This window comes from Eutrigla gurnardus (genome assembly GCF_963514095.1).
Source record: "Eutrigla gurnardus genome assembly, chromosome: 24".
In the NCBI taxonomy this organism is placed as follows: Eukaryota; Metazoa; Chordata; class Actinopteri; order Perciformes; family Triglidae; genus Eutrigla; species Eutrigla gurnardus.
Genome location: NC_139935.1, coordinates 10,812,866 through 10,829,056, shown reverse-complemented (window position 1 = coordinate 10,829,056; position 16,191 = coordinate 10,812,866). Strand labels below are relative to the sequence as shown.

Here is a 16,191-nt window from a genome sequence, read left to right as displayed (position 1 = left end):
GATAGCACCTAGCTCCAAACCCCCCACTTCAATATGGACTAATCCCCCCGTTACGTACAGTATGTGCTGCATCTCTGTACAGTATGGTCTGGACAGACAGTGTCACCAGTGTTATGGTACTATGTACTATGGACTGTTCCACTGTACTATGGTCTGTCCCCCCTGTACTATGGACTGTTCTTACTGCATCAAGCACTTCATGGACTGTTTACACAACCTGTTACACACATCCTCATGTATTGTGTAATATATGTTGTTTATGTTCGTGCATTGATGTCAGGTGTGAATGTGAGCACACCGGGACCAATTCCTATCAACTGTATTGTTGAAATGGCTATAATAAACTTCATAATATACTTGATACTTGATACTTTACCGCTTGGACTCCGCTACACCGGGGCTGGATTCCGGAAAGCAGGTTTAGTTCAAACTCTGAGTTTGTTAAGCCTGAGAAGAGGGACACTCTGGGTCCTCTGTTCCACAAAGAGAGTGAACCTGACTCTGAGAACCTAACCTGCTCGCTGGCAGGTTTTCTTCAACAAACCCTGAGGTTCTCCCGATCCGTCTCCACCTTTTTCAGGAATCTGAACCAACTCTGGAAAAACGTGTCATCCTTTCCTCGTCAACCATCCATATGGAAGGAAAAGTGATTCTAGCAGCTTTAAGTCGGGAGAGGATTTGGATTAGTACCAGCACATATCTAAACAATATTCTCAGACGATTTTCAACATTTCCACGATAATCCACGACCAGATTATTTTCAGAGCTCTTTAGATTTTTTGGGAACAAGAGTTTTGTGAAATGTTTAAGGATCAGCTCGTTATCTCCATAAACACTAAGTAATATCTAATAACTCTGGTTGCCATGGTGAATCAGAGCTCCATTGATAATGACTTTGTAGAGTCGGCAGGCATGCGCGTAACTCAGAGTTGACTGAACTAATTCAGAACAGCTATTCTGGAACTGAAAACTTGGTTGACTCAGAGTTCAGGGTTAAGTTCAGAGGTTCTTGAGCCTGCTTTCTGGAATACACCCCTGCTTTCTAATGACATGTTCTATTTGTGCTCATAAAGATCTATGCCTTCAGTCGGAACCAGTAAGCTCGGAGAGCCACACACAGGAAGTCTGTTACAACATATGAAGACACCAACACATCTTTTCATGTCCAGAGTAATAACAATATAGTAGAAATGTGATGAGTCATATTTCCAGAGGAACATGCGTATGAACATGAGCTGGTGTCGGTGTGTTAGAAACCCATGTGGATGTGAGAGGAGCTCCTTGGAGGTGCTACTCTGCTCCCCGAGCTCCTTCCTGTTCAGTCGGCCCTCCTTCAGCTGCACCAACGCCCAGGTTGTAGTAATCCGGCTCCACGTCCTCCCGTCTGCCCGGCCTCTGCCCCCTGCTGGCCTGGAGAGATGTGACAGCACACAGTCATGTGACTTCTTGCATGGCTCCTCTCTCCAGGTCAATGAACACAGACTGAGTCAGTACTCTCAACAACAGACATGTGTCAGTACCTTACAGCAGAAGTAAAGGCCAACGTTCACCAACAGCAGAAGCAGCGGCACGGTGACCACTCTGATGATGACAGGTCTCAGATCTGATGATCAAACACATGGACAGTCATCACATGACTCATCATGACTCCAACAGCTGCCATTCAACACAAACTAGGGACCTGGCATTCTGTCCTCCAGTCCATTGTTTGCTGTCACCATTTACAGACCTGGTTTCACTTTGTTCACTAGATCAGGGCTGGATTCCAGAAAGCAGGTTTAGTTAAACTCTGGGTTTGTTAAGCCTGAGAAGAGGGACACTCTGCAGTGTTTCCCGCAGGATTTTTTTCAGCAGCGGTGGTGTGGTCCCCGAACCCTCTAGGGGTGTCCGGGGGCATGCCCCCCCGGCCGAATTTTTTTTGTACCCTTTACATTGGAATGCATGAATCTGGTGCACTTTGAGAGGAGAATATGCACTTAAATCCTATTCAAACAGTCCTGTGTATTACTGTAGATGGGATTATTGGTGTTGGAACTTTGCCTTTTGTGTCTTCATTTAAAGATTTTTATATTTTTGTATAGTAATATTTAACAAAAAATGCCACAACGCAAATATAATTTGCACAATTTATTTACAGATTTTTGCCTAATGCTTAAACACTAAACATGGTTGCTATGCCCAAAGCATAACTGTTTTTTACATAAGACACTTTGTTCAAAAATGAAATCTCCTGCAACAATGGGCAAAACACATCTTCATAAATTATAAACCTAACTAAAATTTGAAAAGAACACAGACTCACACACATGAAAAATAAAAAATAAAACTAATTGAATACCAATCAGTGTGAGCCCTTAGCACTACAAATAGACCTCAGGTGAGCTCAGCTCCTTTGTGAGACAGTGAGAGTCAGGGGAAGAGGACAAGAGAGCGACAGGAGGATGAGGACAAAGAAGAGTTTTTGCTCATCCACAAAGGCTACATCCAGCCTGGAGCATTTAATTCTCCTGGGCTTTTTAAAGAAGAGCTCCAGGGCTCTTCTGTAGGGGAATTTGGTGGTGGGGGGGCCATTGATGCTGACTCTCAAACATGTGCCGCGTGCTGCGCAATTGACGTTACGCGCTGTACATTTTCTAAAAGGAGTTACGTAAAAAAAAAAAAAATATATATTTTTTTTTTTTTTTTTTTTTAAGGATTTTTATTGCAGCGGCGGAGAAAATTCAGCAGAACGTGGGGGAAACACTGCTCTGGGTCCTCTGTTCCACAAAGACAGTGAACCTAAACTTCCACCTAATAGATATGGAAGCACATTGATTGGAGCAGCCTGACGTCGGGACACGATGTTCAGAATCAGAATCAGAAAGGAGTTTATTGCCGAGCATGGGCAGACTGGCAATCTGGCATCAGATTAAAACCATATGTCTTAGGCTGCCTGTTTGCACAATATTCTTCTGCTTCATTTTCAGCTGCAGCCACATTCTTTTTGTGTCTGTGGGATTAAACCTAAATCTAAAAGAATATTATTACATTTCACTTCTTCCAGTCATGCTAATCAGGAATTGAACAGTCAGCTTACCTACGACATTGACAGAGAGCAGACCGCTCTCAGAGGAGAAGTTATGAGAAAGAACATGGACGTGATAAACACAGCTGTAGCTTCCCTGGTGGGCGGGCTCTGCAGCAGGAAACAGGAAGTGGGCAGTGTGATTGACAGCTGGCTGGGTGTAGTTGTGTGCTGAGTTGGAGGAGGTGAAGGTGAGCTGGAAGGAGCCTCCTGGGTACTGTGGCTGGACGGAGCAGAAGACGATGAAGGTGGAGCCCCTGAACGCCTGAAACCCCTGCTGCTGGGCCTCGGAGACCCCGTCCATGGAGGAGGACACGGAGATGTTTGGCTGCAGCAGCAGGTCTGTAAAGACAGAGAGATGATGAACGGTCACATGAGGCTCGTTGGAGATGAACTGCTCCTCGCCTGGAAAGTAGACGAGATCAGGCGGCAGCAGCAGGAGGCGGAGCCTAAAAGCTGCCGTCCAGTCCAACACTTTCCAGCAGCCTTCATAGACGTCACAGGAAGTCATAGAAACAGTTACATCCTGTTAGATGCTACCTGTAGTTTGTGACCACGTTCAGATTGATATATTTTTTAAGAATTTATTCATATTTTTGTTCATAAATATCTGGAAATATGTGTATGTTGCATTTTATTCTCTCGTTTCCTCTTTTGATGTCTGCCTCGAATGATGTAACTACTTGTTTTGATAAGTGCTATAAATAACCTCTTATTGTCGTTGTAATTATGGATATTATGATTATTATCAAACACAAAAGATATGTTTGAAAGCTTTTAATGCACAACATGAGACTTATAGCCCATAATCTAGCGTTAAATATTAGAATGAGATCAAGATACGCTGTGGAAACAGGAAGTGATGTCACAGGTCTGACAGACAAACAGACAGACAGACAGACAGACAGGTGTGTCCTGCCAGGTGAAGCTCAGCAGTTTATGGAGGGTCTGAAGCTTCCAGAAACCAGCCCACTTCTCTACATTCTAGGACGTCATTGTCCTGGAGAACTTTACAGTTCAGTCCAGTGGAAACCACTGACTGTCACTGGGACAGAGGAAGGAACATACTGGGAACACTGCTGTCATAGATGATGTCATAGATGATGTCATAGATGATGTCATTGAGGGGCTTACCTGAGCAGGTTAGATTCAGGATGGAGGAAGAGGAATCTGATCCTGCACACTCCCTCAGAGTGGATCCAGAATGAACACAGTCAGACCTGATCCTCCACACAGTTATTCTTACGGACTCCTCTCTCCGTCCTACAGAAACAGCAGAGCCACAGTCCAGCTCTCTACAGACAACAGCTGCTTCCTTCAGGGTCCAGCCATCGCCATCCACTGGTCTCCAGTCTCCCTGATGTCTCATCTCCAGTGTTCCAGCACAGCGACTGGCTCCTCCCACCAACCTGACATCATCAGGTTCTGAACAGAAAGAAGAGAGTCGTCAGTCAAAGAGCAAAGTGAGTTTGATGAGAACAGAAATGAACCAGATCAAAGCTGCAGCTCCTCTTCTACCTGAGCAGGTGAGTCCAACAGCTTTGCCAGGTGAGCAGGTGTTTCTATCTGAGCCTGAGCTTCTACAGTCCAGGAGAGCAGACTCATGGCCTCCACACTGGAACTCTTTGGTCCACGTTGGAGCCCCCACGTCTCCATAGAGCGCCCCCTGGAGGACTGAAGGAGCCCCACAGCCAAGCTCCCTACAGACCACCTCTGCATCCTGCTGGTCAAAGTCAGCTTCACACACTGAGGACCACCACTGGTTGGACTGGTTGGACTTCACCTCCAGTCTGCCTGAGCACAGACTAGTCCCATTCAGCAGCCTGACAGAGTCTGGAGAGATGATAGAAGATCAAATAGAGAGAGAGAAAAGACACCAGACACCAGAGAAAAAGATGTCATGAAACTATTCAGTGATTCAAACTGGACTCAAAACAATTCCACCATCAGTTCATCATTTACAGTTTTTCTCAATTGCTTTGCCACAATTCTCAAAAGATAATGAATATTTTCTAAACAACATGTGTAAACCTCCAAACCACTGGCCACTGCTTCACAACAGATTATCATTTCTCATTCTTTTAAACAAATTGCAAATGTTTTAGCACATATATGCAAATGAGTACAAGTATCTACTATTTGCACAATTCATGATTGAAAATATCTTGCTGATCAAAACTGATTATGTTGCTTCTCAGTTGAAAAGTTGTTCTCTTCAAAACGTATTAATTCTTTCATGGTGTAAGTTATCACATACACAATAGTCCATTAAACTGTCTAAATGTGTTGGCATATGAATATCATTGGGCCCTATTGTAGCGGTCTGAAGTGTGAAGCCTCAAGTGTTTTTGTGGGCGGATCTCGGACATTGTTGCTATTATAACGGCGGATAAATGACTTGTGCCCGACGAAGAACTAAAAAGGGTTGGTCTTAAGTGGCTTCAATATTTATCGGTGTGTTTTGGGCGTAACATGCAATAAACCAATCAGAGTGTCATCTCCCATTCCCTTTAAAGGGGACATATTATGAAAACAGGTTTTCTTTGGTCTCTGCACCTATAAACTGGTCCTCCCTGAGCCTGTCAACTCCCAGGATGAGGAAAACAAGCAATTCCTGCATGGTCTCTGCAGCCCACACACCGGCGCTCCTGCAGGCTGTTCAGATTCAGTGCTTAACGTGACGTAACGATAAGGGTCTTTTGCATAAGCCAAACTCCTCTGCACGATGAAAGGAGATATCAGAGAGGGGGAGTTTCGCAACACAGCGCTGACGCAGCCGACAGCCGAGCGACGGCGCTCCACAGAGCGAGGATAGTGCAGCCCAACTTACCGGTTGAGGTGCTGGGTGATCCGGCTGGTGCTCCGTGAATAAATCCCAGTGCGGGTGAAGCTGGAGACAATCCTCCCTGTCTTACACGCTCTGGTGCGTCTTCACTGCTGCCTCCGGTCGGACGGAACCCGGGAGCACATGTCCGACAGCGCCGTGGATGACGGTCCGGGTCTGGTCTCTTGCGTTTCATTTTTAATGACAATGTGCCGGCTACGGTCCGTGTTAGCTTGTATGTGTGTGCTAACCACTTCATATCGGACTGCTTCAGTAACGAGGGTCAGTACAAAGCTGGCTTTGCCTCGACACTGACCTTGGTAAAAGGATCTGTCCCAACCATACAGGACCTAGCAACTTCACCTGAGCCACATAGGCGAGCCATAGCGATACAGCTACGTAAACATTGCCGCAGGCTGCCACGTAGTGTAAAGCCCAAGTTATGCTTCCGTGTTGACACAACGCAAGGGAGCTTACGGACCCCTTACGTCCTTCGGGACCCACCGCAAGGGCCTGACGTGCACCTCCTGAAAATCCTAGACTTGCGTCGAGGCGACGCAGCACCAACGCAGCGGCATTGGCTGTGATTGCAGTGTTTCCCCTACCATTGTACAGGCCTGGCAGGCCGCCAGGCCAAGGAGACCTGCCACCAGGCCAAAAAAAAAATCAATATGCCAAAAATAAGCCACCTATCAATTCATTCATAAATCAATAATCATTTACATTAGGAGCGCCTCCGCGCAGCACAGTAGACTTTCTCCGCAAGACGCGCGGCCGCAACAATCCTCGCCGCGCGCTCCCGCTACGTTCTTCTTCGTGTCCTTTACGCGCTTGATGTTGTTCTGATGCCGCTCTGCCTCGTTAAACCACCACGATGCTGCTTTCTACTTTGAAAGCACGGAAAGTTGACACTGTATTTTGATAAGCTGTTGCACTCTTCAGACTCGTGGTGTGAGCGGAACCGGACCGGTACCGGAACCGGACCGGTGCATTTATAAGAAAAATGCCGCTGTGTCTCCGTCCAAAATCCGCTTTCCTCGCGCTGCCTGCTCGCACAGATCCGCTCGTGCGCACATTCGCTGATGCAGGTCGAGTGTTGTCGAGAAATATATGCAGAGACGGCGCTCCTTAAAAACAACATCAAGCCATAGGCAGCCTAATAAAATAAGGATTGTTTTTTGATAAGCTGTGGAACTCTGAGTTAACCTATTTCTACCTGAATTTCTATGAACTATTAGGCTGTTGAGTAAACCTATAACTTATATTTTACTTGATAAAATAAGACAATATATGCACTCATATGTCGTTATAATGTTTTATAACGTATAAAAGTATCTGTAGCTATTAATGTGATGCTCCTCATTTTCCAGCCATATTTTTCCGGCCCCTAATTTTGGATCATTTCCATCAACCGGCACCTTAATAAGTCACTCTCTCCTTTAATCCTTGAAAACCTTGAATACACTCAGGTTGAACAAAAATGTTGAATGCAAATATAATAATTGCAGAATTGCAGACTGCTTGCTGTGCCACCTGACTTAATCCAACTGCACCAATACACCATCCCACGCGTCTTGTCTGTTTAGGGTTTTTTCGGTGGGTACCACCGGGCCTGAAAAAAATTCTAGGGGAAACACTGGATTGGTCCGCTAACTACATCCGCTGGAGACCGCTTTTCCGGTTTCCACTCATAAACACCGCCATTTAAACTTTTAATACTTTTATTGTTTGCACCTTGTTGCTTTTGCACAAAGAAATAAAACACTGATCGCTCTTATTCTACGGAAATAGTTCACCAAAACGTGTTTCTGAAAACATTTTATGCAAGAAATAAGCTATGCAGTTGCTGAATCTGTTAGTGCTGGGCGGTATACCGGTTCATACCGAATATCTGTTTTTTTTTTATGATCGTTGGGAACGCAGAGCGGCAGAACGTTGCGCCGCTGGACATTGTTTGAGAGGGGGCTGTTTAGCAGCTGCACCAAACAAGCAGCATGTGAGAGCACAGCCTGTGTTGAGCGTACGGACGTCATTGAGCGGTGAAAAAATGGATAAACACGGCGAAAGTTCTGAAACTGAAGTTTCAGAACGAGCAAGCGATGAAGCGGAAGAACTTGTGCCGAAAAGAGGAGCCGTGTCTGTTTGGAAATTCTTCGGCTTTAAAAAATCCGACGTCCGACAAACAACAATAGTCTGCAAATGCTGTCGGGCTAAAGTTGTAGTCGCAGGAGGCAACACAAGCAATTTGCTTCATCACCTCAGCCACAAGCATGTCCTGGAATATCAAGAATGCATGAAACTATGATCTGCTTCCTCCACGTCTGCAGGTAAAGTTGGCACTGCGGGAGAAAAGACGAGTCAAATTGCACTCAAAGACGCGTTTGCTAGGGGGACTGCCTACGACAAGAAAAGCAAACGGTGGAACGACATTACAAACGGCATCACCATTCACATAGCCAAAGACATGGTACCACTTAGTACTGTTGAGAAAGAAGGCTTCAGGGACATGATTAAAATACTGGATCCCAGATATGTTTTACCAAGTCGAAAATACTTCAGCCAAACAGCAATCCCCAACTTGTACCAAAAGCACAGAGCCAAGCTAGAAGCAGACGTGGCTACAGTTCCCCACTTCACAGCAACGACTGATTTGTGGTCTAGTCGCAGCATGGAACCATACCTAAGCCTGACTGTTCATTGTATAAGTGAGGACTGGGTGTTGCGTAGTCATTGTCTGCAAACAAGCTATTTCCCCGATGACCACACCGGCGAGTTACTCGCAGCAGGCTTGCAAGAGGCACTTGATTCCTGGTAGCTTTCTGAGCAGAGACTTGTGGCCATAACAACAGACAGTGGAGCCAACATCATTAAGGCTGTCGAGCTGAATAACTGGACAAGACTCCAATGCTTCGGTCACAGGCTTCACCTAGCCATTGGTAAGCACTAGTTATTATATTATTATGACTTGTCATGATTTGAGATTTATCTTCAACTTACCATGTGTGGGTTTATTGGAATAATTTGTGTGTGGTGGTGGGGGGTTATGGGAGTATTTTGGGGCTATATATTAATGAATCTGTACTAATTAATTTAACATTAGTATTAGCAAACTAACATTCTTTCTTTGTTGTTTTTACAGAGAGAGGTGTGAAAGATGACTGCATACAATGCGCAGTTGGAGTCTGCAAAAAAATTGTTGCAGCCTTTTCATAGTTTTGGAAGAAAAGGAGGGACCTGGCCATGGCTCAGGATGAGCTGGGTCTTCCAAAGCACATGCTCACAACTGAGACGCCCACCAGGTGGGGATCACGTCAGATGATGATACAAAGAGTACTTGAGCAGGAGAGAGCCATCAGTCAGGTTCTAAAAGCCGACAGAAAATCAAGGCACTTGGTCATCAGTTGGCAAGATATGGATGTCCTGGAGGCTGTCAACAAGGTGTGTGGATGTTTTTTCTTTTATTATGTGCTCTCTTTTTTTCTATTCCTTTTCTAATCTGCAATGGATGCACTTTAATTTCATTGTTATGGAAATAAATAACAATAATAAATCTCTCTCTCTGTCTGTCTGTCTGTCTGTCTGTCAGGTGTTGAGCCCACTCCAGGACTTCACTGATGCCTTGTCTGGAGAGCAGTACGTCAGCGTGTCCTACGTCAAGCCAGTACTTCATCTGTTCAACACCAGCATTCTTGCTGAGGAAGACAACAATACTGAACTGACCAAGGATGTGAAGAGAAAGATTCTAGCCTACTTCAACGAGAAATACTCAGATCCGGTCACAGATGACCTGCTCGATATCGCATCTTTCCTTGATCCACGATTCAGAACCACCTACACGAAGAAAGAAAAGGTGGAACACGTCATTTCCAGAGCAGTCGAAGAAATCAAGTCACTAAAGGATCAACAGCAAGACCCTCTCTCAGGGCCTTCTGGTGCAGCAGCAGCAGGGCCTGTTGCTCCACCTGAGGAAAAAAGAAAAAAGACCCTGTCCAGCTTTTTCAAAAAGCAGAGCACCAGCAGCATGGGCTGCAGCGGAGAAACGCTCTCAGAGGAGGAAAGCATCAAGATGGAGCTGAGAGCCTACTTGCAGACCACAGAGGTTGAGAGTCATGCAGACCCTTTGGAGTGGTGGAGATGCCATCAGGCAAATTTCCCCCGTGTTGCAAAACTAGCTCAACGGTATTTATGCATACCTGCCACCAGTGCTCCATCTGAAAGAGTGTTCAGCACTGGGGGCAATATTATCACGTCCCACAGAGCTGCACTCAAACCAGATGCTGTGGACCGTCTGGTGTTCCTTGCTCAAAATTTGTAATAGCTGAGATGCCAAATTTATGGAACTTGTCCATAAAGTTGAAATGTGTGAATATTGTTTCTATGCTACAGGATAATCCTGCAAGCCAAGTCGCACTTTTTTTGATACTTACTGTGTCTGGGCTTGAGCAATAGTATTACTAATGCAAGTTGCATACTTGAAAAGTTTTAGTTTACTATTTATTTGTTTAAATGTGTGTACCAGTATACCTCATCTTGAAGCAAAGAACATTTGGATGCAAGTTGTCTTAGTGAAAGTTTAGTTGTTTAAGTCTTCAAGTTAAACATTTATATTTTTAATACTTGAATACTACCTGGTTGGGCTTGAAGCAATATATTAATGCAAGTTGCACACCTTTTCTATTTATTTGTTTCAATATTATTTATGGATGTTGCCTTAATTTATGTTCAGTGGATAAAGAAGTTTGTAGTTACAGGAGACGTATTGTTTACATTGTGTAGCCAGTTGGTTTACAAAAGATTTTTTTCACGTTGCAAAACTTGCACAATAAAAGGTTCTGTATTTTGACTGCAACAGTCATGCATTCTGATTCCTTCACATCATTAATACTAGACTGGACATTAAAGGAAAACACCACCGCATCTCCATACTGAACTATGTTCTGCTCTGATCTTAGACGAGGTACTACATACCTCCCTCTCCTCTGTGCGTGCACTCAATGGCTCTTGCGCGCACTCCGCGCAGCGCTAATTTGCTAGCATGTAGCTTGTCCTTAGGATCCAAAGGGGGGTGAAGTTAGAAGCGACCAAGCACTTCCACGTTGTCCCTATCTAAATACGGTTACGTGAGTAGTTACACGACCCAAGTTTGGTTACACAAAATGAAACATGCCAATTTTTCTAAGCGGATAACAAGGATAACTATATAGTATGGCGGAATAACAACTGGAAGCACTTCGACGTCGGCGCAGTAATATCATCACTCCGCTCCCCCTCTTACTTCCGTCAATAGAACCTACGTGACCTGCACGCCGTCGCCTGCACCAGCTGTAGTAGTTTGTGCACAGCTGAGGAAGCATCAGAGTAAGATAGTTTGTGAACAATCAAACATCATGGTTATAACGTGGATCGTACAGGGTTGTGAAAACAAGCAGAAGGTATATAGTCCCGTCATGTTTTGAGTGATGATATTACTGCGCCGACGTCGAAGTGCTTCCAGTTGTTATTCCGCCATACTATATGTATCACCTCGTCTAAGATCAGAGCAGAACATAGTTCAGTATGGAGATGCGGTGGTGTTTTCCTTTAATGTTTTTCTACAATATTCACTCCTCATGACAGTAAAATATGTCATTCCAAGCCAATTTACTGCAGTAATTATTCTCTAAATTATTAGAAAATTATGTTAACACCCAGTCGTGCTTGAAAAAAAAAATACCGTCAAATACCGTGAAACCGATATAATTTTGAAAAATACTGTGATATAAATTTTTGGTCATACCGCCCAGCACTAGAATCTGTCTTTATTTTAGATCGACAACGGTCAGTTTAAAAGAGTATCGAGAGCTTGCGGGCGGCGGCGGCGCCGTCTCTCGAAACTCGCCGCGCTGCACCGGCATTGCACGGCTTCTTACATAGACAATGATTGGGAACATTCCCTCCGCTATGAACTCAGTCAGGACGGCGTTTAGTTTCCCGGTGGGTCTGGGACTTCACAACATGTACAAAGCTGTAATAGTGTTTATTACGGCCACGAATGATGAAACATTATCGGTGTAAATGCAGCGGGTGCCGGTCGGATTTCTCTCTCACCCCGACTGCAGAACGTCCCCGATCCCAAACTGCTCGCCGATCGCTCGCCACAATCCCCCCTCCCCCGCTGACGCCGCAGCCTCAGCCAAAATCACGTGAGAGCCCTGCTCCATACCTGAACTGCTCAGGGCAACAAGCGTACTTGTCCAGTACTCACAAGTCAAAAGTGAGTCGAGACGAGACGTGAGCAGGAGCAGGAGAGTGAGCGAGGATTGGATCGGAACATTTAGCCAATAGTAGCCATGCGGACCGAAAGGCTAGTATTGGCTGAAGTTTGGCGCAAGTGAAAAATTGTAGACTAGAGCTTTAACAGCGAGAGGCGCTTGTTCCATGGCTGATTGCTATATTATAAAGCCTTATAAGTGTGTGTGGAAGACCGGCCTGCGTCCACACATAGTTGAGCCTCCCCTCCCCTTCGTCTCCCTCTCTCCTCCATCCTCTCCTCCCCACGCCCCTGGGAATACCGCGGCTTCACCCTGCCCTCCTCCAGACTCCACGGTGACCGTATACAGGGAAACAGCGGCGAACTTCCTTCCAAGGCGCTGCACCGTAACGATACATTCCTCCGCTAACAGGCCTGTGTACGCAAGATGCTTATTTGTTTATATCGTCGTGGACTCCACAATGATTTCTCCAGGGTTGAAATGTTTCTTGTAATTATTTATGGTTTGCATTAGAGTTGTTCTGATTCCGATACCAGTATCAGAAATGCCTCCGATACTGCCGAAAATGCTGGCATCGGTATCGGCGAGTACTGGAGTCCAGACACCGATCCAGTACCACGTAATTTATTTTTCCGTTAGCTTTGACACAGTTCTTTTCGCTGCTCTTAAAACAGCCGTGCTGTACTGCCGGCGGCGGCTGCTGTTTCAGAGGGGTGAAGAAGAATTGATCACCTGACACCTGTTAAAAGGAGCTACTGTTAGCGCATCATGTCGGCGGTTTGGCAGTACTTCACAGTGGATGTTCCCACCTGTAAGACGGCGACATGCAACACAAGTCTCACGCATTTCAACCTGTTCACACGCTCACACGCCACATCTAATATTTCTCATGCAGACAAATTACTGGGATAATTAAAAAAAAACGTTCTCATATTTTATGAAAAAAGTTCACCGAAATGTGTTTCTGAAAACATTTTATGCTAGAAATAAGGTATGCAGTTGCTGAATCTGTCTTTATTTTAGATCGACAACATTCAGTTTAAAAGATATTCGCGAGCGTTGACGAGGCGGCGAGTCGAGCCGGGCGCCTCTGATTAGCATATAGTAGATTCGACTTCAACTTTATGCAAATGAGGAGCGGCCAACTCGACAAGCCGTCTCTCGACATTCACCGCGAGGCTACCAGAATGCACTGCACGGCTTCTTACAATGAATGGGAAGCGTGGAAACAACGCTGCCTGTGGACACGTACCTTCAGCCAAAATCTCACGCTGAACTAAGTTATAAACTTGAGAGCCCTGCAACATATGCAGAGACTCAATTTCGAGGGGTGGCACGAGTGTTACAAATTTGCACTACTGTTTGATACTGTTATATTTAAAAATAAATGGCTTCCATTTGCCGTATTCATTCATATTCATTTACAAAGGGTTTAACCTGAGCCAGGCCTCACTACAATGATAATCATATCACAGTCATGCAAGCGTATTATGATCTTTTTCTTTTTAAACACACTGGTATCGGTACTCGGTATCGTCCGGTACTCGGTATCGTCCGATACCCACAGCACGAGTATCGGAATCGGTATCGGGAGGGGAAAAATGGTATCGGAACATCTCTAGTTTGCATCAATGGGAACTGCTGCGTCCCTGTGGATGAGAGAAGCAGGTGTACGCGCGTTGTGTTGGAACATGGAAGCTATTTTGACAAATCAGGTTTTCAGAATATTAACAAAGTTTCAAGAGATGAGCCAAATAAATTGATAATAACTGTAACACCAGAACACATGTTCAGAACACCACAGCCTGCAGCACTGACACTGAGCAACATTACAGATGATGTCATAGATGATGTCACTGAGGGGTTTACCTGAGCAGGTGAGATTCAGGATGGAGGAAGAGGAGACTGATGTTGCACACTCCCTCAGAGTGGATCCAGAATGAACACAGTCAGACCTGATCCACCACACAGGTCTGAATGAGGACTCCTTTCTCCGTCCTACAGAAACAGCAGAGCCACAGTCCAGCTCTCTACAGGCAACAGCTGCTACCTTCAGGGTCCAGACATCACCAACCACTGGTCTCCAGTCTCCCTGATGTCTCACCTCCAGTGTTCCAGCACAGCGACTGGCTCCTCCCACCAACCTGACAGGCTCTGAACAGAAAGAAGAGAGTCGTCAGTCAAAGAGCAAAGTGAGTTTGATGAGAACAGAAATGAACCAGATCAAAGCTGCAGCTCCTCTTCTACCTGAGCAGGTGAGTCCAACAGCTTTGCCAGGTGAGCAGGTGTTTCTATCTGAGCCTGAGCTTCTACAGTCCAGGAGAGCAGACTCATGGCCTCCACACTGGAACTCTTTGGTCCACGTTGGAGCCCCCACGTCTCCATAGAGCGCCCCCTGGAGGACTGAAGGAGCCCCACAGCCAAGCTCCCTACAGACCACCTCTGCATCCTGCTGGGCAAAGTCAGCTTCACACACTGAGGACCACCACTGGTTGGACTTCACCTCCAGTCTGCCTGAGCACAGACTAGTCCCATTCAGCAGCCTGACAGAGTCTGGAGAGATGATAGAAGATCAAAGAGAGAGAGAGAAAAGTCACCAGACACCAGAGAAAAAGATGTCATGAAACTATTTAGTGATTCAAACTGGACTCAAAACAATTCCACCATCAGTTCATCATGAACACCAGAACACATGGTTACAACACCACAGCCTGCAGCCATGTTCCATCACATTCCCGTGTACTCGTGGCTTAAGGTTGAAGCTGATGTGGTCTCTGTCCCACTGTGACACAGAGGTCTACAAGCAGACAACACAACACTTCACTAACTGTGGATGCTCCACGTAATAAGGCAGGGAGACACCAATTGTGCCACGTTAACACCATATCACTCTCTTCACACAGCACTCTTGTTGCAGAATAGTGGGGACATCCATGTTCTCCCTCATGGTCCTCATGCAGCCGCTAACCTGTGATGATCACATTAGAGCTACACAGTTTGATGTGTGCACGAGGGCGTAAGTTTGCATCGGGACGATAAGGACAAGTCACAACCAAAGTTTGGGAAAGACAGACTTGTTCCAACCAATATTTTGATATATTTTAATATCACAGAATGTTATTTTACATAATGCATTGAATATAATATTTCTCAGCAAAATTTACCGTTTTCAGTCCAAATATGTCATTCACGTGAATCGTGTAGATCCAAAGGTGGGGGGTTGTTGGCATAATTTCACATAGACTGGAATGAGACTATTTTCAGAGTGTTGTTGGGACCTCACCAATGAGACTACACAATGCAGCCTACACAGAGACCAAAAGCCTTCACATGCAGTCAGAACAAAGGGGCAAAGGGGATTAAAAACTACAACCGCCATTTTAGTTTCACTTCTCACCGAGGTGCGAAGTGCAACGTCACACAACTGGTGCCCTATTGGCTGACAACCACAGGTACCCCAGGGGGGGTCCCCGGGAGCAGCCGTGAGGTATATAACCCGGAGCCGCCTTAAGAACTTTCTCTCTCCACCGTGACATGCGTTACAACAGGAGGTGAACTTTTACGTCTGCAGCATTTTCCTTTGTCCTAGGCTGCAGTCTTTCCCCAAACTCGCTGGACGAGCAACAGACTGTTTTCCCTCTCTTTTTCTCTACTCGCTTTATTTTTCTTTTTTTTTATCATTTTGGATCCTGAGGAGATCGCCGCGACAGCGTGACTCTCCTGTTTATCCGCGGAAGGAAGAAAAACACTTTCTTCCTCCCAGCTGCCAGCAAGATGGATAACTTCTACGACCTGTTCTTGTCTTAAGTCAGCTAACTAAATCGCCGAGCCCCGCGATTTTATTGTTGCCTGCAGAAGGGAGAAAACACTAACTGTTTTCTTCAACTAAGTTGATCCGCGAGGAGGATAACTTCTACGACCCACCCTCACTTGGATTCAGCCGGCTCGTCGCATCCTCCGTCGCCGAACGAGGACTCGCGAACCACCGTCCGTCGCCGGCGTCAGGAGACGCCATCACCGTACGGGACGGAAAACCTCACATCGACAAAGTT

The 16,191-nt window shown here is 45.6% G+C and overlaps 1 protein-coding gene across 1 annotated transcript; it reads right to left on the bottom strand.

Annotated features, from left to right (window-relative positions):
• Positions 1-1,290: 1,290 nt before the first annotated feature.
• Positions 1,291-16,154, bottom strand: LOC311010060 (scavenger receptor cysteine-rich type 1 protein M130-like; the record flags this gene model as incomplete). The annotated part of the gene is made up of 8 exons (XM_084004541.1): positions 1,291-1,410; positions 1,521-1,603; positions 3,077-3,406; positions 4,247-4,489; positions 4,583-4,897; positions 14,009-14,293; positions 14,387-14,653; positions 16,070-16,154. 8 exons carry the CDS (start codon positions 16,152-16,154, stop codon positions 1,291-1,293), a joined length of 1,728 nt encoding a protein of 575 aa, XP_083860667.1.
• Positions 16,155-16,191: the final 37 nt, after the last annotated feature.